Below are 22,091 nucleotides of genomic sequence, written 5' to 3' on the forward strand. Positions count from 1 at the left end.
CTATCTGAAGCCCTTAATATACCAGGTTAAAATAGATATCAATGCATAACGTAAATCTGCATGCCTAAAAATGGGTTTAATCAATAAGCTTCCTGTTTTTCTTGATTTCCGTGTCTTCTCCGGATTGTGATGCGCATCTTTCAACAATTTTTCAGCTCCGGGGATGAATTACCTTGATTTTTCTGTTATAATTGGTAAAAATAATCGTAGTGAATAATTTTAATTACCATTGTACCTATTCTTGCATTCGTTATTTTTCCGTTTTTCCATTTTCATTTCTTACCATCCTTCATCTTTTCCTCAATTATTCCTCCCACGATCTCCTTCCTCTCCCTCCCTCATCATTGTCTTCATTATCCCCTCATATCGTATTCTTCTTCCTTCCTCATCCTATCCTCCATTATCTCCCCATTTCCTTTCCTCCATTTAGTCCATTACCCTCCCCCTAATCTTCCTCCTCTTCCTCCCTCATCCGATCTTTCTTCCTCCCACGATCTCCTTCCTTCATCCTTGTCTTCATTATCCCCTCATATCATATATTTCTCTTCCTTCCTCATCCTATCCTCCATTAATTATCTCCCTATTTCCTTTCCTCCATTATACCCTCTAGCTAATCTTCCTCCCTCATCCTAATTCCTTCTTCCCTCGTTTCATCCTTCCGACTCCTCGTTCCCACATCCTATCTTCCATGCCCTTACACACCAAATTTCGTTCCTTTTTATTTCATCCTATATATATTCATTAATTTAAAATGTTACACACTTCATATTCGAGGAGGGCATAAAGACTGCATGGGGTTGCGGGGTTCAAATACGTTATGTAAGAACGCACATCCACTCTCTCGTTACGTATTATTCTGCTGCTTGACATTCATGAGAGGCATTTGCATCCACAGCTGCTGCATAGGACTTCAGGCATTACTAAAGGTTTGAGCTGTCAACCTGCCAGAAGGAGATTTAATGGGTTTGTCTCTTCCCTCTCACCTATTAATGCTTACCTATAATATAGTGGTAGCTAGCATATGAGGCACGGGAGCTATGTAGTGCTCTTAATTAAAGGGGTCTCTTCCCTCTCACCTTCCTTCCTTCAAAGATTGCTCCCATCGACTCTACCAAAACGGTCTGTAGCTGTGGTGCCTCATCGCAGCAGCTCTGCGTACGTACCATGTTTTTTTTTTTATAAGTTAAATGTCGTTGCTTATATTTTTTTCGGCAGTTCATTAAGGCCCGTAATTTTGGCAGATTTATTGAATGGGCTAGAGGGCATCATAGGTCCATGAGGTGTGATGGTGAGGGGGGGGGGAGGTGGCGACTGGCGAGCGAAGCGAGCTAGTATGCGCCAAGTGGGGGATTCTTTTTAACAAGCCCTTTTAAGAGCAATTTGAGGCAGATATATAAATCAGTGAGGGAGGGGGAGGGGGGGTAGTGCTACAGCACCCCTAGCCCCCCAGAAATTACGTCCCTGTCGTTCCAGTGATTTAATTATCTCGTATGGATGCGGTGCCTGTTACTGAGGCTTGTCACACTCACTTGTGTTTCCTTTTTCATTAGTTACGGTATACAAAACGAAGTTATCATTGCTTCTTGACATGCATTTTTTTGTGGGCCTAATGACCTAAGCACTTAATTCTTACGCGTTACTTAGCTTACTAAAACGATCTCTGTAAATAAGCATAGGTAGACTGCAAAGATGGAGTGGACAGACAAACGCACAGCCTACATTTTTTTATTATTTTAAAGGGAAAGCAGCGTGTAAACTGATCAATATATCCTACCACCCCTATGTTAGGCAGTAAATTGATAATGCTTCGCGTAGCATTAGTTTCTATTACACTCCCCCGCGATTGGAAGCATCACACCAGGACCAACACCATTCCATGCTGCATTTTTCCATTTGTTATGCCACCATCAACTTGTCAACTGAAGGATGTTATTGAACCTCCTCAGCACTACTTAAGCTCCCTTCTGAGCTTGTCTTCTCTGCAACTCACCTGGCAGCCGCTTTCCTTCCCCGGAGCGTCTTGCACACCCACGCTGCCTCACCACCTGTGCTGCTGGACGCTGTTACCAACTCCTAGGCCGCGGCCACACCACAAAATGCATGCCCATGGCTTAGGTTTAGGTTGGTTTACTTTCATGAGCCGTTTATTTGACCTTCTCCTACCCATCAAGCCCCACAGGATGCCTGGCTAATGCACGCCGCCACGTGGCGCAGCGCCGGCCACCGCGCGTCGCGGCGGGGCTGCCGTCCCGAGGAACCCGAGACGCAGCGGCGGTGACCGGCGAAGCACCCGCGGCACAGACGTCGGCTGGCCCATGTGACTGCTGCCGCCACCCTCACTGTGGAATCCATGCTGCTGCGGCAGGATAAATAATGGGAGAATATCAACACTTCTTCAGAATCCACCTTTCTTTTCTTGAACACTCAGCGTACCCCCGCCCCTTGTCCCTTGACCCAGCCCAGCTGTGCAGGACACCACATGAAAATCAAAGTCTCCATCATCTCTTTTATACTAAAGTATTATTCATTTTATTCCTTAAAATTCTTACAAACAACATATGGATTAAGGGAAATTATAATATCATGTTTGTTATGCTTTTAAAATAACTCCGCAATCCTGGAATAAGGGATGGTGAGGGTTCAAGGCCACGCCGCGGCCGCCGCCGGCCGTGGACGGGCCGCGGGCCGGCCCGACGCCGCGCCCCACGCCGCCCACCACTGGCCCCGGCGCCGTGCCGCCCTGCCCCAGGGCAGGCCGGCGCGGCCACCGGGGCCATCACTGCCGCCCTCGGACGGAACATCACGCGGCGCGGGGCGCGGCGCCGCGGGCGGCCGGCGGGCGCGGCCCCGCGGCACTGGCCCGCCGGCGCAGTCAACCTTAGTGCTATGATATGCATCAAGTGATTCACTCTATTGGGACGATTTCAAGAAGAGTAATAAACATTCTCTACTGAAGCACATTTTTGCAACGACATTTCAACGACTTATCATCAGAGATAAAACCACTTAGACAGCCTAGCGGTCCGGGCGGCCCCAGGGAGCCGCCAGGGGACCTGAGGTCAGGTCGTATTGCTTGTGAGCGGAGTCTGGGGCCGAGGGCCGCCGGGCGGGGCAGAGGGCAAAGAGCGCGCTCCCTGGGGCCTCGCGGGACCCTGGCCCAAGGTGGACGTGGCCTACACAGCACTCACACACCACGCTTGGCACGGAGGAGAGAGGCGCCGCCCGCCCCCCGCTCCCTGACGCCAGCGGCACCACCCCCGCCCTCGCCCCGGCCGGCCACGGCTGCTGCGGCCCAAGGCCACCTGGCTGCCGCCACCGCTGGAGGCCACAATGGCGGGCCTCGCTTCATCGTTCAAATATTTACAGATCACTCTGCGGTGCCCGCCGGGGCGGTCCTCGACGGGGCTGGCCGTGAGGGGGGGCGAGCGGCCCTCGGGACTCTACATATTTGGCAGGCTTGCTTTACCTTAGTACAATCGTGCTTTGTACCAAGTTGGCTTTGAACTTGAATTAATAAAATAAATACCTCAGGAAGCTAGTATTTTAGCAAAACAAAGAAACAAACGTAAAAATAGAAAAAGCTTGTTAATTTCCTTCCTGTCTGTGGTGAGTGTTTACGTGTCACCCTTAGCCCCTCTCTGTCTTCCAGAATTGCATGTGTTATGACTGTTCGGGAGTTTCTTTGTTTCTGTTAAGTATTTTCATGTGGTGTAGCTTGTACTGTTCTCTGTTCCTACGTGTCAGCGAATGGACTCAACGTCTGTAAACAATCAATCTATTTTAAATACTTCGTAATCACAGTCTGCGATAGATCTTTTGCGTTGAATGAGTGAATGTCGTTGGACTAAAACTTAGGACGGGGAACAAGGAGTGAACGATTCTAAATTGAGACATTCCAAATAAGCGCTGGGTCTCCGAACCCCCGGGGCTCTGACGGCGCGCTCCTCTTGCTGAAACAAACACCCTCAAGTTACTCTCTCCTCCACACGCCAAACACCAAGTCAACAACTGTGGCACCAAGAAAGTCACCCTGAACAAACAAAAGCTCCCCTGAACCTCAAGGTACAATTACTCCCTCCTCGGCTACTCCTCTAAATACTTACCAAGAGCTAAAAGTTGAGACCCAAGAAGCCACGTTAAGTTAGCGTTACAGTAAAACAAGAGCAAGACCCCCGTGGGCCGCTTGGCGGAGCAGCGCGCCGCAGTGCGTGAGGGGCTCGGGCCCGGCGCCACACGCAGGACAGCCGCGAGGCAACATGACACTTGACGCCACAAAAGATTAGCGCTCACGTGGAAACTCAGTGAATATCGAACTGCAAGCTTCGATCATTCACTGCTTTCATTTAAGGTGTAAGCCGCTTTGAAAAATTATTTACAACATATTACCAGAAAAATAATGTTTTGGGTGTTCTATATACATAAAAATGTAAGAAAATTTATTTCTTAACTCAACCCTGCCTTGAGTAACTTAAATAATCACCATTAAGGCCTATATATATAGATATATATAAGCTGGGTTTGTTTATACATGCTGTGGGCCACAGTGTCTGGCTCTGTAGTCTGCTGTAGGCTAGTTTCTCTGGCTGCGGGTGGGGTGGGGGTGTGTCAGTGAAAGCCTTGTCTGTAGATGGGAAGTTCAAGAAAAGTTGTGTGTAATGTATTGTTTCCTGCTTGCAGTGAGAGTCATGTCTGATAAACTTAGATTTGTCATTTTAAAGCCCTAAATTAAGTACCTTGTGTTGCTGACTAGGAATTGGAGTAGGAATTTGTTCTTAAACTCAAATGTTTTCAAAGTCTAAAGTTACCCGTTGGCAAGAATATGCACTGAACACTTTTATATCTTTGCTTGAACTTCTTGTCTGCATGTTTTTTTTTTAATTTGGTCACTCAAACTTTATTGAATTACTGTTAGCGGCAAAACAAATAGTGTGGCACAAACCAGGAGTATAACCAGGGACCGACAGAGCTTATGTCAAGTCCTGCAGCGGCTGGCGGCACCAGCTCAAGAGGTGAACTAAGTATAACGACACCATTTTACCGTCTACTTAAAAATAAGATAAAATAAACTAAGAAAGAAAGAGAAAGTGAAAAAGCATTAAAATTCTAATCTAAAACACTGAGGCCCTGACAGAGGGGCAGTGGAACAAGCCAGAACTGTAATGCTTGTTTCAGTCGCCTGCCCTCTGGCCAAAGCTTTATCAATTACAACTACATTTACCAACAATTCATCCTTGTTGCCACTAACATTGCCTCCTACTAACTTACATGGGTCATCATCAGTGTAAGACTACTGTCAAAAGATCAGCCATTATTGAGCCCCAGAAGCAGGTGCTACAGAGCTTGTCATCATTCCCTTCAGAACAGACAGGACCAGCCTTAGTGACGCAGGCGGGCTAAGAATGGTGGATCCCTTGACCATTATTGCAACAAAGACCAGTTACCTAGTTAGCTACATCATGATAGTAACACACACGGCCATAATATCAGGTAAGATCCATGTTATAAGTTAACTGGTGACCTAGACTTAACATAGCACTGAAGATCAGTGACCATCAAAGATTACAGTGAACTGATAAGTATAATACAGTAAGTTCAGAAGTAATTATTGTGCCTAATAATGGAATAGGTTTAGAAACATAACACAATATTCATAAACAGTATTGTACATTCCACTGAGTGAGCACATGGGCCCGGGGCTCCAGCGGGCAGTGCCTCGGGGGGCAGCCCCACCACCCCCGCCTCACTGTGCGGGGCGGTGCAGCGCACCTGTCCTGGGGCAGCAGCACTGGTGTGCTGCTCAGGTCTCAGTTCTCAGAGCCACTCTTTAAAGAAGCGGACCCTCTGGTGGGCGCCTGCGGCCAGCCGGCGGCAGGACAACCCACACGCTCGCATCAAGATCCTCGGCACGGCGGCTGCGCCGCATGCCGGGCCTCACTGGAGCCCCCAGGCCTCCTTGGGTGACGTGTTCAGAATAATGATAACGGTGATATAAAGAGAGCGTAGGACGGACAGTGGGAGACTGCCCAAGCTTCCAACTCAGGGAGGGTTTATACTGTACTTATCCTACGCTGCCGGGCGCCTCGGGGAGGGACGCCGGCCCCGGGCCGGATCAGCCAACCACAATTGGTGCTAATTGCTAAACAAAATTATATTATTTTACCATATCTTTACATTATTTCATTAATATAAAAAAAAGAACTTTAAATAAACTCCAAATTCTTTATTGCTGAAACTTGCTCGATTCTTCCTATTCAGATCAGCCTGTAGGAATCACAAGGCAGAGCCCCCGCGGCCTCAACAAAACTGGCATCGTTCCTGGCGATCCAGGTCCTCGAGGGGCCCGGCAGGGGAGCGACACAGGCCCGGGGTGCATCCCTCAACCTGTGCGAGGCGGCCGTCCGCCTCTGCAGCCCAGAGTGTGGCGTCGCTGCTGCTCCCGCTGCAGCCGCCGCGGTGCCACACTCTGGGGTGCCAACAACCCACTGCGACGGTATGACTCCCGATACTTACTGCGCCTGTGGACCGTAAGTAACTACAGCTTGATTTAGACAATCCCATTACTCCCTGCCTGACTGCCAACAACCCTGGTGTACCCTGCAGGTCACGGCGCGGCGGCGGCGGCAGCGGCCGGCCGTGTGGCGCTGTGCTGCCGCGACACTCACTCGGCCATCTTGTTGGGGATGTGTCTCGAGGAGGAGAAGCACAGCTTCATGATGAACGGGAACTTGCTGTCTGTGGGAGCAACAATGGAGGTAAATCAGGCAGCCCTTAATAGACAGGCATGTCCCTATCACTGGCACAGAGATGGCAGAGACATCACTCCCAGATACTTACTAGGATTTGGGATGGGTGCGTGGTTGCCCACCACCAGGGCCTCAAGGGCCTCGGAGATGTTGTTGAACTCCAGCAGTCCACTGGAACTCCTCTCGGCTGTGGGAAAAAAGAGAGGGAGCGTGTGTCAGTGTTGTGTGGGGCGCCTGGCGCGGGAAGGTCTGTTGCAGGTGTGTAGTGTCATGTGTGCAGTGTGTCGAGAAAAACAAAAGACCGCTTGCCCTTAACAAGTGAGGTTGAACAAACCACCGTTACTTGGGTGGCAAAACAAAACTAAAGATCCTCACACTCACTCTTGGAGGGGAACAATTTGATGCTCTTAGGCTCCACAACCTCCCCCTCCATGAAGACTTGCTTCAGTGTTTCCTCATCCAATCCTGGTGGAGTGTTGAAGAAGTGCAGAATCTGGAGGCAAAGAGAACAACAAGGTTAGACACCATGCCAGGGGCCACAACAAATAAAGTATAACAAATATAACAACAGCATCAGATTACCAATAAACCCAGTGACTTAAACCTTCACCAAAACACCTCTTCTGAACCTTTAATACTATCTCCTTGCCAAAATCAAAATCAAGTCCATTTACACCCCTCTTAGCTAACCATTAACTTCTCTCACACCAGCGTCAGGCTACACACCTTGGAGGGTGGCTGTATCCTGTTCTTGGAGGCCATCTCGGGGTTGATGAAGCGGTTGTTCTTGTTCCCCATGTAGTCCTTGAAGGAGGGTGTTCCGTCGGGCAGGTCGTAGGGCTGCTGCACGTCAGCCAGGAATGCTTGCTTCGAGTACCTGCAAACAACACACACTTACACACTTGATACAGATAGATCGATAGATTTGTAAGTCCTATAAAACACATCTATACAAGGGCAAAGATGCCAAATACATGGAAGACAAAGAAAAACAGGTTATTGGAGATGAAAACAAGATTAGTAGAAATGAATACAACCACAGCAAAGGCTTTTTCCATCAATCAGAAAAGAAGTCAGAATGGAGGAGCAGGAGAAAAGATGCTGACCTACGTGGAAGACAAAGGACAAAAAACAGGCGAGTGGAAAGGAAGGGAAAAAAATTAGGAAGGAATACAAAAAACAGCAAAGGCTCTATCAATCAAAGAGAAAGGCAGAATTGAGGCACAAGAGCAAAGACAATAAACAATGTGAAAGAAGAAGAATATAGCAGAAAGAAGGGTAAGGAATGAATACAAAGACGGCAAAGATATTCCCATTGTCACCCACCCCAGTTGCATCTTGCAGCCGAAGAAAGTGGTGTTGTTGAGGTTGGCCACGGCCCTCTCCACGGCCAGGGCATCCCCCATCTGCACCATGGCGCACCCTTCCTTGGTCTTCAGGAACTTGATCTGGAAAACACGAGGAGCATTAGCACTGAGCAATATGGAGGAAAGAAGGAGAGGAGAAGAGATAAGGAGGAAAGGAGAGAAGATGTGAGAAGGAAAGGTGGAGAGTGGAGATGAAAGTTAAAAAGGAGGAAATGAGGGAAGGAGGAGGAAAGGAGAAGAGAGCAAAAGAGGGTGACATGGAGGAAAAGATGAGAGGGAAGAGGAAGGAAGGAGGAGAGATAAGGAGGAGGAAAGGAGGAGGTAAGAAGAGGATAGGAGGAGAAAAGAGATTAGAAGGAGAAAAGGAGGAGAGAAGAGGTAAGAAGGGAGAGATAAAGAGAGAAAAGTAGAGAAGATAAGAAAAAGGAAAACAGAGAGGAGAGATGGAGGAGGAGGAAAGGAGAGCAGAGACAAGGAGGAGAAGAAGAAGGAAGAGGAAGAAGAGGCAAAAGAAAAGAAAAAAAAAAAAAAAAGCAAGGCATATCCACTCAATTACCTCCCTTCCTTTCTTCCTCCGTCCCCTCCATTTAGACCTCCCCGCAGTGTCTCTAAGGGCCCACACCTGTACTAACACTTGGCCTGACCCACACCTGTCACGGCACACCTGTTGAGGCCGCTCCACACATCACTGGGGCGCATGAGGGTGGACTAAGGCAAGATGAGGTGAATGGGAAGCATGGGAAAGGTAAGGTAAGGTAAGGTGTGTGTGTGTGTGTGTGTGTGTGTGTGTGTGTGTGTGTGTGTGTGTGTGTGTGTGTGTGTGTGTGTGTGTGATGGGTAAGGTGAGTTGCTGGTTCACCTTTAACTTAGAGGATTTAGTTATTCTCTCTCTCTCTCTCTCTCTCTCTCTCTCTCTCTCTCTCTCTCTCTCTCTCTCTCTCACCCCTTCCCCCTCTCTCTTTCTAGGTCAGCTGTGTTGGTTGTATCCACTATAAAAAAAAGGCAAGGTTGGCACTTTCTTCCATTTCTTCCATATTATAAATACAATGAATATTCAACACGCTTGTCCAAAGGGTCGAAAAACATAAAATAACGTCTATGATTTATCGGTAGTGTTTCCTCCATTCCTTCTCACCCAGCTGCTATGATGAAGATTCAAGGATACATGACAAGTGCTCGGTGTGACAGTAAAAATATTTGCCTAACACCTCCTTGGGGCCCTCAACACCCCCCTAAGCTATGACACATGCACCCTCGCTCCCTGGTGGATGTGCTGCCCTCAGTGTTTGGTGTGGCAACAAAACATCCGACTCGCATCTGTGTGAAAAATGTTGCTGCTGCGTTGCTAAGGTTGTCTTTACATCTGCAGCTGTCGACGTAAATATTTCTCCTGCATGGTCATACATACACATGCAAGTCCACACTCACGCATGCAGCACATGTCTGCCACTTGCCGCAACAAAGTGACACAAGTAACTCCTTCCCCCACCAAACACATTATCTTTTTTTTTTTTTTTTCCCCCCCTTCCCCTGCATGGATATACACATGCAAGGACACAGCACATGTCTGGCACCCACAGCAAAGTATACTCCAACACATGTGATTCTCTCCCCCCACACCAAACACAACAAATATTTGTCACACACACATATTATAAATGTAACACACACACATTATTATCATACACATACACATACACACACACACACACACACACACACACACACACACACACACACACACAGCTCACCCCAGACACTATTGCCACACCCCAGAACACCACCAAACGCTTCTAAAACCCAAGCACTGTTGCCACTCACCCTGACGATGTTGCCATAGAGACACAGAAGATTGAAGATGCGGTCGGCATTCATTTTGTCCTTGTTGAGACCATACACCATGAGCACGGCGCCTTGCTGGGGCAGGCCGGGCTGGGGCTGACCCATGGCGGAGAGGGAGGCTCCACCTGGGCCGCCAGCACCCCCCATGAAGGGTCCGCCCTGCCCCTGGCCACTTCCCATCAGGCCGCCCCCACGGATGCCGCCATTGCTCATTCCGTTGTTGATGCCAAACCTGCAAAGAAAGGTGAGTGTGAAAGAGGAGTGTGGAGAGGGAAGGTAAAAAGTTGACGGAAGGCTGAAGGATAGAGGAGAAAAGAGGGAGAAAGAAAGCAAAAAGGAGACAAGGAGATTGTGAAGGAAAAGAATAGTTAAGGAAGGTGAAAGATAGAGGTGAGGGCAGGAGAGTGAGCGTAAGATAGGAAGGGAAGGTGAAAAAAGAAAGGAAGAGAAGGTGATGATAAAAAAGGTAGGGAAGGAGAAAAGGAAGGAATGGAAGGAAAGAGTGGGACGTTGAGAAGGTGAAAACGACAAAAAGAAGTGTGAGGAAAAGAGAAGAGGAAAGGAAGGGAAGATGAGGATAGAAAAGGTAGGGAAGGTGAGAAAAAAGGAAGGAATGGAAGGAAAGAGTGGGACGTTAAGAGTAGAGGTGAAAACAACAAAAAAGAGTGTGAGGAATAGAGAAAAGGAAAAAAAGGTAAACAATGAGAAAAGGAGAATAAAAGAGGAAAGGATGGGAAGGTGAGAAAAAGGAAGGAATGGAAGGAAAGAGTGGGACATTAAGAGTAGAGAAGGTGAAAACAACAAAAAGGAGTGTGAGGAAAAGGGAAGAGGAAAAAAAAAATGGTGAACAATGAGAAAAGGAGAATAAAAGAGGAAAGAAAAGGAGAGGGAGAAGAGAGGAAGGTAAGAGAAAAAAAGAAAAAAAAAACATAAAAAAGGGGAGACTATGAACTTGTAAACCAGCGAGGAGGAAAGTCAACATTCTCTCCCTCACGCCCTCGGCCTGTCAGCACACCTCTACACACCTGTCAGGCATGGGGCTGTTGAAGAGGCCGCCTCCGCCACCTCCACGAGGGCCGCCACCCATCTGGCCGTTCATCCCACCTCCTGCGGGAAACAAAGAGGTCAGGTCATCGCACACACACACACACACACACACACACACAGAGTTCATGCAAAGTAATATTATGGTCAGGTTAAATGTTTCTTCACTTAAAATCTGATCTGATTCCAGGTTGAACATCATGCTTAAGTTCAGGTATGTTTACAAGAGCAGTATAGACAATGTGAATTAATATTACTTCACTTATTGATATCAAGCTATAAGAGTCTAGGATAATAACATGAGGCTTGCTTAAGTTCAGGGTGTGTTTACAAAAGCATGAAAGAATGTGGAGCAATGCATAAATATGGAATGACATCTGTGCATGAGAAAATTACTACTGGAAATGTATATAAAATTATGACCTCAGGCTTAAGTTCTGGGACATTGTCAAAGGCAAAACAGCAAAATGTGAACTGATTATTTCATTTTTGCAGCTAAACTATTGTGCAAAATTCTACAACAACTTTTAGAGACTCTCACAAAATATATCTTCTGAGGCAAAGTAATCTGTATTTTTATTTTATTTTTGCAGCTAAAACAATGTGAAAAATTCCATGATAACTTTTAGACCCTTGCAAAATATATCTTCTGAGGCAAAGTAATGTACGATGAATTAATGTGTATCTTTTCAAAGGCAAGGAAATGTATGTGAATTATGCATGAATTTAGAACTTGTACACTCAGGAAACTTATTCATATCACTTTGTTAAATTCAATGATAACTTTATAGACCATTCCAACAATATATTTTCTACAAGCAGGCGAATGTATAGGTATGTCATATAGGTGAATTAATATATGGGTAATTTTTTCACAGGCAAGGAAGTAGTGAATCTGAATCAAGAACAAGATTTTGTAGGGAAAAAAAAAAAAAGCTAACAAAACTACAGGGACGCCAAAACTACTGAACGTAACCACAAAACTAAACTAAAAAAATAAGTAAATAAATAAATAAATAAATAATAACAATAATAAAGTCTTCGGACGGGACAACTACCTCAACTAAACAAACAAAAGAAGAGGGGGGGAAAAAAAAAAAAAAAATGCAGGAAGGAGTTAGGAAAAAGAACATGCACCACTAACTACATAATTACTATCAGAACTAAACTTTCGACTAAACTAAAATAATCAAAACTCGAATCTACGGAACTCAAATCTACAGGACTGGAATCTACGGAACTCAAATTTACGAGCAGCCAATAATTTTCGAACTGGAACTCGATGCCACAGAGATTTTCCAGAGCCAGGCAGGTAAGAACTCAAACTCAAGGGTGTGCGACGGTGGGTGAAAATACGAAAATAAAAGGAAAAAAGGGGAAAACAAGCATGACCCAGGCAGAGAAGTGGATATAGAGAGATGATATAAAAGTTACAGGTGAAAACAAAAGAAAATATGCATGACCCAGGGAGAGAGATGTATAAATAAGCAGAAAAATAAAGGTTACAGGTAAAAACAAGAGAAAATATGCATGACCCAGGCAGAGAGAGATGTATAAATTGGAAGATAAATAAGTTATGGGTGAAAAGAAGAGAAAATATGCATGACCCAGGCAGAGAGAGATGTATAAATAGATCAAATTAATGTTACAGGTGAAGAAAAAAATATATACATGACCCAGGAAGAGATGTATAAATAGATAAAATAGAAGTTACGGGTGAAAAACTAAAGAAAATATACATGACCCAGGGAGAGAGATGTATAAATAGATCAAATAAAAGTTACGGGTGAAAACAAGAGAAAATAAGCATGACCCAGGGAGGAAGAGATGTATAAATAGATCAAATAAAAGTTACGGGTGAAAAGCTAAAGAAAATATACATGACCCAGGGAGGAAGAGATGTATAAATAGATCAAATAAAAGTTACGGGTGAAAAACAGCAATAAAATATGCATGACCCAGGCAGCGGAGAGGTGAAAATAAATAAAGATGACTAAGTATATGTGACCAGTGAAAACAACGATAAAGAGGGAAAACAAACAGTGAACCAGGCAGGGAATATCAATAAACAGATAAATAAAATAAAATAATAATAATAATAGAAAAAAAAAGTTGCTTCGTACTCAGGCAGTCAGTCTAGCAAAACCACAACAAAAATTTTTTTGTATCGAAATACAAAAAAATAAAATAAACTCACAGTACCAGTAATAATAATAACAATGATAATAATAATAATAATAATAAATATAATAAAAAACAAGAACAGACAGGTGATTATGAGGTGGAGTGAGTGAAATGGAGGAGAAGGAGGAGGAGGAGGAGGAGGAGGAGAAAAAGAGAGAAAGTGCAGGATGAATGGACGGCGAGAATGCAAGGCTTGGTGAAGAGAGGGGAAGGGGTGTTGGGGAAGGGGAGGGGGAGGGGGGCCACCTACTGAAGGGGGACACGTTCATGCCAAAGCCGCGTGGTTCCTGAAGAAGGGGAGGACGGGAGGAGCCGCTGCTGGTGCTGCTACTGGTCGGGGGCTCCTTCATGCCTGCAACACAGAGGCTCTCTCACTACCTGCTTCCTGGACTACTAAAGAGACTGCTGAGGCTCCTGCTCCTAGTACCGTGACTGCTGATTGTTGTTGTTGTTGTTGTTGTTGTTGGGAGTGGTGGTGGTGGTGGTGGTGGTGGGTGATGGGTACCTGCATATTCTTAAATGTATCATGCTCCCATTACGACGGTTTCCCGAGATTAAACGGGTTTTCGTGTGTGATTTCCCCGTTCAAGGTGCAGAAGCGACTATTTCCCACAGCCACAGAAAAGATTAACTGGGTTTTCATGGGTGATTTTCCCGCCCAAGATGCAGGCGGCGTGTAAAACTATCACCAAAATTGACTATTCCCCAAGGCTATGGAGAGGATTAGCCGGGTTTTCGTGGGTGATTTTCGCATTCAAGGTGCAGAAGCGACTATTCCCAAGGCCATAGAGAGGATTAACTGGATTTTCGTGGGTGAAGAATCATATCAGGCTCTCATAATGACTATTTCCCAAGGCCACAGAAAAGATTAACCGGGTTTTCATGGGTGATTTTCCCGCCCAAGATGCAGAAGGCGTGTAAAACTATCACAAGAATCGACTATTTCCCAATGCCACAGAGAAGATTAACCGGGTTTTCGGGTGTGTTTTCCTGTTTAACCCGGTAGCAGTGATGGGCCAAATTTGTGGCTTTACTGTGTACCAGCGACAGGCCAAATTTGTGCCATGATATAAACCCCCAAAATAGATGATACATAATCTGATCATAAATGCGTTGATATATATTATGAAATAGTTTGTGTGAGGGGTGATTTTTTCTCCTTTTTCTCGGTTAGAGGGGCCCTTAAGAAACCTGATCCCCACAGCTACTGGGTTAAGATGCAGGTGTGTAAAACTATCACCAGGATCACATAACAGCCCATGAAAATCTCAGCAACTTCCACGAGAGGCTTTCTAAACAGGTGAATTGAGGCATTGATACGTTTAAGAACATGTGCTTTAATCTATCTTCCTGCTCCTCCTACTACTGCTGCTGCTGAGGGAGGGTCAAGGAGTGTTGGATACCTGCTTCAAGTGTTTATGTGTTGACTTTGCCGCACCTGTGAATTCAATGTTACCTGCTCAAACAGGTAACAATAGACTTCGTACACTAAACTGGCCCAGGAATCTTGCCACCTCCCTCACACTCCCTCCAAGATAACATTTACTTTTAACTCAAACCTCCATTCATCCAGCCAGTCAGTTCATTTTGGTATAGAAGAAGGGGTGGGCTCTTTCGGTCAGTTAAGTATATGGTTATGATCTGTCTCACCCCCTCCTTCACATTCCCTCCAAGATAACATTTACTTTTAACTCAAACCTCAATTCACCCAGCCAGTCAGTTCATTTAGGTATAGTAGAAGGGGTGGGCTCTTTGGGTCAGTTAAGTGTATGGTTATGATTTGGTTAGCTTGGAATATAGACTGGTCCCGGAATCTCACCCCCTCTCTCACACTCCCTCCAAGATAACATTTACTTTTAACTCAAACCTCAATTCACCCAGCCAGTCAGTTCATTTAGGTATAGTAGAAGGGGTGGGCTCTTTGGGTCAGTTAAGTATATGGTTGTAATTTGGTTACTTTGAAATATAGACTTAACCCGGTAGCAGCGACGGGCCAAATTTGTGGCTTTATCGTGTAGCAGCGACGGGCCAAATTTTTGCCATGATATAAACCCCGCAAAATCGATAATGAATAAACTGATCACAAATGTGTTGATATATATTATGAAATGATATGTGTGAGTGATGATATTTTCCAGTTTTCTCGCTTAGAGGGGCCTTTAAGAAACACGATCCCCACAGCTACCAGGTTAATACTGTGAGCCTGGAATCGAACCCAGGCTTTCAGAGTGAGGGTGGGGCAGCATACCAACATTCATGAACCACAGATAAGCCGAAAGGTCACTGTGTTAGAGGCCACTCCTGCGACATTTAAATGGCACTGCACTGCATACTGTGGGCATGAAGGAATGGTGACCACCCTCGGGTTCATGGAGGAGACGGTGGCTTTTAATCAACCCAGGAAGGCACATATATGGTGTTTGTATGCATCAGAAAAACTTAAATAATGGTGAAAAATGTCAAAATATGCACCACTAAGCACATTACTGTATTTCTGGCACTCTCAGATACTTTCTACTAACAACATATATTTCTTAAGTCCACAAAGGTGATTGATTGGGTTCTCATCAGTTTTTCACATTCATGGTATAGAAGCCATGTCAAACTATCTCAAGGCTTACTAAAGTACCCATGGAAATAGTAACACAAACTCAACAAGCTAATAAAAAACATGGGTGTGTATGCCCCCAAATGTTCTATAATATGTTCCTCAGTGGTGTATATTGAGATTTTTCACTGTAATTACATTTTCCCTGATTGGTTAACTGTTTGATGTATATGCTTTGAATGTTACACCTGGACAGTGGGTGAAGGTAACGCGTGCTGTACAAGTCTTACTGTGAGCTGGCGTGCTGATTTTGCTGCATGCGTCAAAGTGTTACTTCTCCTTTGATGAACTACACACCTGTTAACCTGGTAGCAGCGATGGGGCAAATTTGTGGTTTTACTGTGTACCAGCGACGGGCCAAATTTTTGCCATGATATAAACCCCCCAAAATAGATGATGCATAAACTAATCACAAATGTGTTGATATATATTATGAAATGGTTTGCGTGAGCGATGATTTTTACTCAATTTTCTCGCTTCGAGGGGCCTTTAAGAAACATTATCCCCGCAGCTACCAGGTTATAGCTATGTTTGTTTTGAATGTAAAAGCTGGGACGGTTTATATATTTATCACATGGTCTGACAGTGTTGGCATGCTGACTTTGCCTGTGAGTGTTGTGTTACCTTCCTTGAAAAAACTTGTGACTTGTTTGATGTGTGAGATGTGTGTTTTGAATGTACAATCAGGAACAGTCACGACATCTAAAATAAGCTGCTGTTTGTTACTTTCCTTCATTTACTGCATTAGCTTTGCCACCTACTCTTACCTAAGTCAGACTCAACACCTTCCCTGTCACCTGTTAATTATTCCTCTCACCTATACGTAGTTATCATTTTCCGTGTCTGTATCCATCACCAAATAATATATACCTGAACCTGTCTCATTTCTGGTACTTGCAACTAATATTCTTCATGCTTCCCTGGTACCTGTTAATTGTTTATATTCGCCTGTAGTTACCATTCTTCATGTCTGTATCCATTACCAATTAGTATATACTTGAACCTGTCTCATTTCTGGTACTTGCAACTAATATTCTTCATGCTTCCCTGGCACCTGTTAATTGATTATATTCACCTGCAGTTCTCATTCTTTCTGCCTGTATCCATTACCAGTTAATACATACCTGAACTTGTCTCATTTCTGGTACTTGCAACTAATATTCTTCATGCTTCTTACAACTACAACTTATGGAATACCTCAACACATTTCTCATTCATTTCTAGTCACCTGTAACTAATAATCTTCATGCATATAACAACTACAATCTATAGAATACCTGACCTCTAACTAATATCTTCATACCACTTATTGCCACTACCCTTTCCATAATACTTAACCTTCTTTATGCACTTCTCTCAACCTAATAACTTGCAGGACAACCTTTCCATAATACTTAACCTTCTTTATGCACTTCTCTCAACCTAATAACTTGCAGGACAACCTTTCTATAATACTTAACCTTCTTTATGAACTTCTCTCAACCTAATAACTTGCAGGACAACCTTTCTATAATACCTTCTTTATGAACTTCTCTCAACCTAATAACTTGCAGGACAACCTTTCTATAATACTTGACCCTATCTACATAAATTTCTCAACCAATCACCCACAGGAACACCGCTACCATTTTTATATATGAACCTCTCCAAGTACTTCTCTCAACCTATATTAACCAGCAAGACAATCACTACCATTTTTATATCTGAACCTCTCTAAGTACCCCTAAGTACCACTATAAACACTTGCCTGTGCCATGACGGGCTGGGGCCAAATATCATCCAGGCCCCTCAAGCAAGCCTACTGGCGCAATAGGCAGAGACGGGGGAAAAAAAGAAAAAAAAAAAAAAAAAAAAAAAAAAAAAAAAAACTGAAACACAACCACTAAACTCTCCATAATGCTACTTGAACCTCTTTACGCACACCTCTCAACCTCTAATAACTCACAGCTACTAAAGAAAATGCTTACTCCTTACCACACTGTCCCCGGATATTGACAACTCATCTACACTCTCAGCCCTGCACCTCATAAACCACACAGAGAAAACATGCTAAGCTCTCCCTGTACGCCATCCCTGTCCCTTGTGATATATATACTCCCCACTCCACTATTTATTACTATAATCAGCTGGATGACTCCCCATCTCCCTTCCCTTGCACCTGGGATGGGATGGGATGGGATGGGACGCCCTGGTACCCCTCTGAGTAACCTTTCCACCCCTCTCTCTTCCCTTGCATATTTTAGCACCCTCACCTTTCCCTTATCTCCTTACCCTCCCTTCCTGCTCCTCTCCCTGACCCTTACTGTAGTGCAATTCTTGGGGTTACTAATTTAAAAGCAACATATAGGACTTGCTAACTATCAGACTAAGCTTTTACCACCCCTCTCTTCCCTTGCATATTTTAACACCCTCACCTTTCCCTTAACTCCTTACCCTCCCTTCCTGCTCCTCTCGCCGACCCTTCCTGTAGTGCAATTCTTGGGGTTACTAATTTAAAACAACATCAGACTAAGATTTTTCCACCCTCTCTTCCTATTACATATTTAGCACCCTCACCTTTCCTTTATCTCTTTACCCTCCTCCTCCTCTCACCTTCCCTTACTGTAGTGCAATTCTTGGGGTTACTAATATAAAGCAACATATATATACTTGCTAATCATCATACTAACCTATTTTCAGCTCCCTTTCCTTCTGCATCGTTTAGCGACCATAGTTTTACCTTATCTCCTCCTAGTCCCTTCTTCATATCTAACCTAACTGCATTGTACTAGTTTAAAGCAACATATTATGACTTGCTAACCTACATGCTAACTCCTCCACCTCCCTTTCTTCCCCTTTGCATTTTCACGTCTTCACCTTCCCCATATCTCTTCCCCTTTCACTGAACCTAACCTAACTCAAGAGCAATCCTCGGTGTTATTAATTTAAAACAACACATGAAGACTAACTCCTCCTCCTTCTCCCTTTCTTCCCCCCTTTGCATCTTCACGTCCTCATCTTCCCCATATCTCCTCCCCCTTCACTGACCCTAACTTTGCTGTCGTGTCATCCTCAAGTGTTACTATTTCAAAGCATGTATCAGAAAACACATTAAGACTTACTATCAGACTAACTCTCCTCCACCACCTCCCTTCCTCTCTGAATCTATGTCCTCAGCTTCACACTAACCCTCAATACATCATCTTTACTATTACTGTCACATTGGATATTTTTATTTATTTTTTCTTCATTTCTTTCTATTTATCTAGGAAACATATTAATAAAAAGTCACCCAACCTTCATTATATATTTTTTTTTGCCTTGATTTTCTTCCTCTTTTTTTTTACCTAGAAGCCTTAACAAAACTCATCCTGTTTTCCTTTTAATTCTTCCTCTTACCTAGAAAACGTATTAATAAACTCATCCTCTTGTCCTATCAATGCCTTTTATATCCTTTACATATTATGAAAAAGGTATCCAGTCTTCATAATAATTTCCTTTTATACTTTCCTTCAATATAACTTTCCTTTTACCTAGAAAATTAAAATATACCAAAAAAAGCAACCCTGTCCTCATTATCCTTTTATTTCTTTCCATTTCCTTAACCTGGCTAACATAAACTTCCCTTCAATATAACTTTTCTTTTACCTAGAAAACGAAAATATAACAAAAAGCAACTGTTCTCATAACAATCATCCTTATTTTTTCCCATTTATTTAACCTGGCAAACATTAACTTTCCTTCAATATAACTTTCTCTTTTTACTTTCCTTTTACCTAGAAAATGAAAATAATATAACAAAAAGACACCCTGTCCTCATAACAATCATCCTTTTATTTCTTTCCATTTCTTTAACCTGGCAAACATAACCTTTCCTTCAATATAACTTTCTTTTTTTACTTTCCTTTTACCTAGAAAATGAAAATATAACAAAGCAATCCTGCACTCATAACAATCATCCTTTTATTTTTTTCCATTTCTTTAACCTGGCAAACAAACTTTCTTTCAATATAGCTTTCTTTTTTAACTTTCTTTTTACCTAGAAAATGAAAACGTAACAGAAAAGCAACCCTGTCCTCATAACAATCATCCTTATTTTGTCCCATTTATTTAACCTGGCAAACAAACTTTCCTTCAATATAACTTTCTTTTTTAACTTTCCTTTTACCTAGAAAATGAAAACGTAACAGAAAAGCAACCCTGTCCTCATAACAATCATCCTTATTTTGTCCCATTTATTTAACCTGGCAAACAAACTTTCCTTCAATATAACTTTCTTTTTTAACTTTCCTTTTACCTAGAAAATGAGAATGTAACAGAAAAGCAACCCTGTCCTCATAACAATCATCCTTATTTTGTCCCATTTATTTAACCTGGCAAACATAAACTTATTCCTCCAAACTAATTAACCCCAAAAGTCACACATGCTCTCTCTCTCCTTCCTTCAGCTCCACTCTCCCTTTCCTTCTCCCATTTAACAATCATCTTTTTATTTATTTCCATTCCTTAAACCTGGAAAAAGTTAACTTATTCCTCTAAACTCATTAACCCCGAAAGCCACACGCACTCTCTCTCTCTCCTTCCTTCAGCTCCACTCTCCCTTTCCTTCTCCCCTTTAATAAGAGCAGGTGGGTGGATGGAGATCTGTCCCTCTGGCGGCTGGGTGAGTCGTGAACTTGCAGCTACACTCTTTATGTCGACACCAACTAATGTGCTACAATCAATAACAACAACAGCTTGGCGAGGCTGGGAGGGCATGGCAGGGGGAAGGAGGGCATGGCAGGGGGCAGAAGGCATGGCAGTGGGGTAGGGGAGGGCAGGGGTCAGAAGGGAAGGGAAGGGCATGGCAGAGGGCAGGGGGAAGGGTAGGGTAAGGCAGGGAGGGGCATTGGCAGGGTATATACAAGGCCAGACAACAGCCAAAGCCTCCATCAATGACACAGATAATAACTCGCAAGTCCCACAAGCAAGATGGGAGGGAAGAGTTACTGAGAAGTGGGTCGTGGTTCTTGGGATACTATTTGCAGGTTTTGGGATTTTATTAAGTTGTGGGTCGTGGTTCTTGGGATACTATTTGCAGGTTTTGGGATTTTATTAAGTTGTGGGTCGTGGTTCTTGGGATACTAATTGCAGGTTTTGGGATTTTATTAAGTTGTGGGTCGTGGTTCTTGGATACTATTTGCAGGTTTTGGGATTATATTAAGTTGTGGGTCGTGGTTCTTGGGATACTATTTGCAGGTTTTGGGATTATATTAAGTTGTGGGTCGTGGTTCTTGGGATACTATTTGCAGGTTTTGGGATTTTATTAAGTTGTGGGTCGTGGTTCTTGGATACTAATTGCAGGTTTCTTGGCTTTTATTCTGATTTTCTCGTGGGTTGCAGTTTTTGGGGTCCTAGAACACTGAATATTACATTTACTGCTATATAATTACACATACATTCTCTAACTTCAATATTAGTCGAGGAATTATGATTTTCTTATCCGACAAATACTTTCATGGCTTCAAATTATCTTCAAAGTCACTAGAACACAATATATTACGTTTCATGATATACTAATTACATTTAAATCCTCTAACTTCGATATTCGTAGAGCAATTGTGATATCGTTTAACCGGACCAATATCTTCACGATGGGCTACTTTTAACGTCAAGTCCGCCAGGGGTTGCGTTATCAGTGCTTGACAACCCTGCGTGCTGTTCCCAAGGCCGCGGTTTTCTACCCTAGTGAGCTATTTTGGGGGGTGGAGTTCCGCGGGCAATATATTTATAGGTCACGGGTTGCGGGTTTCAAATATCACGCAACATTTTTTTTAGAGGTAACTTTTAAAACTAATCGCACATAGAGGGCAGCACTGACCTAACCGACCCCTCATTTATCCCTATTTTAACTAGTATAGGGCTATTCTGGGGGGTGTTAAAGACATATATTAGCCAACGGAGAGTAGCTTCAGACTTAGCAACCCGGTATAGAGACGTGACAACTGGAGGGCGGGAGAGGGAGGGAGAATGAGAGAGCGGAGACAAGGGAAGGCCGTTGTCTCGCGTTCAGTCTCTTCCCCTTTACGCCCATTAAATCAGCATTATCACGCGCCAGGCTACGATTCATGGCTCCATTATAAACTCGGTGGGGAGTCCAATTTGATGGCAATGAGAGGAGGAGGAGGAGGAGGAGGAGGGTCATGAGGAGGGGGAAGTAGCATGTGGGTAGGAGGAAGAGGGGGAAGGGATGGGGCATGATGGTAGGAATAGAGGTTGAGGAAGGGGAAGGGAAGAGAAGAGAGGGTAGGAAGTAAAGAAGGGAGGGATAGGAAGGGGCATGAT

The 22,091-nt window shown here is 43.9% G+C and overlaps 1 protein-coding gene and 1 long non-coding RNA gene across 11 annotated transcripts in view; one reads left to right on the forward strand and one right to left on the reverse strand.

Annotated features, from left to right (window-relative positions):
* Positions 1-2,500: 2,500 nt before the first annotated feature.
* The window catches only part of LOC127000324 (heterogeneous nuclear ribonucleoprotein L-like), a 268,424-nt gene continuing 248,833 nt past the window's right edge, over positions 2,501-22,091 (reverse strand). For 6 of the 10 annotated variants that reach the window (XM_050863915.1, XM_050863911.1, XM_050863916.1 and 3 more), the window contains 8 exons: positions 13,431-13,532; positions 10,978-11,059; positions 9,932-10,184; positions 8,070-8,191; positions 7,470-7,620; positions 7,119-7,236; positions 6,835-6,930; positions 2,501-6,741 (listed from right to left, as the gene is read on the reverse strand). In XM_050863915.1, coding sequence (XP_050719872.1) covers positions 6,659-6,741; positions 6,835-6,930; positions 7,119-7,236; positions 7,470-7,620; positions 8,070-8,191; positions 9,932-10,184; positions 10,978-11,059; positions 13,431-13,532 — 1,007 coding nt within the window. In that variant the 3' untranslated portion in view covers positions 2,501-6,658. The remainder of the gene's footprint in view (positions 6,742-6,834; positions 6,931-7,118; positions 7,237-7,469; positions 7,621-8,069; positions 8,192-9,931; positions 10,185-10,977; positions 11,060-13,430; positions 13,533-22,091) is intronic. The other 4 variants (XM_050863912.1, XM_050863914.1, XM_050863913.1 and 1 more) reach the window with 4 other exon arrangements.
* Positions 10,191-10,846, forward strand: LOC127000328 (uncharacterized). Its single transcript, XR_007753914.1, has 2 exons — positions 10,191-10,598; positions 10,741-10,846. It is a non-coding gene; the product is annotated as an uncharacterized LOC127000328 (long non-coding RNA).

Source organism: Eriocheir sinensis, chromosome 18 (assembly GCF_024679095.1).
Source record: "Eriocheir sinensis breed Jianghai 21 chromosome 18, ASM2467909v1, whole genome shotgun sequence".
In the NCBI taxonomy this organism is placed as follows: Eukaryota; Metazoa; Arthropoda; class Malacostraca; order Decapoda; family Varunidae; genus Eriocheir; species Eriocheir sinensis.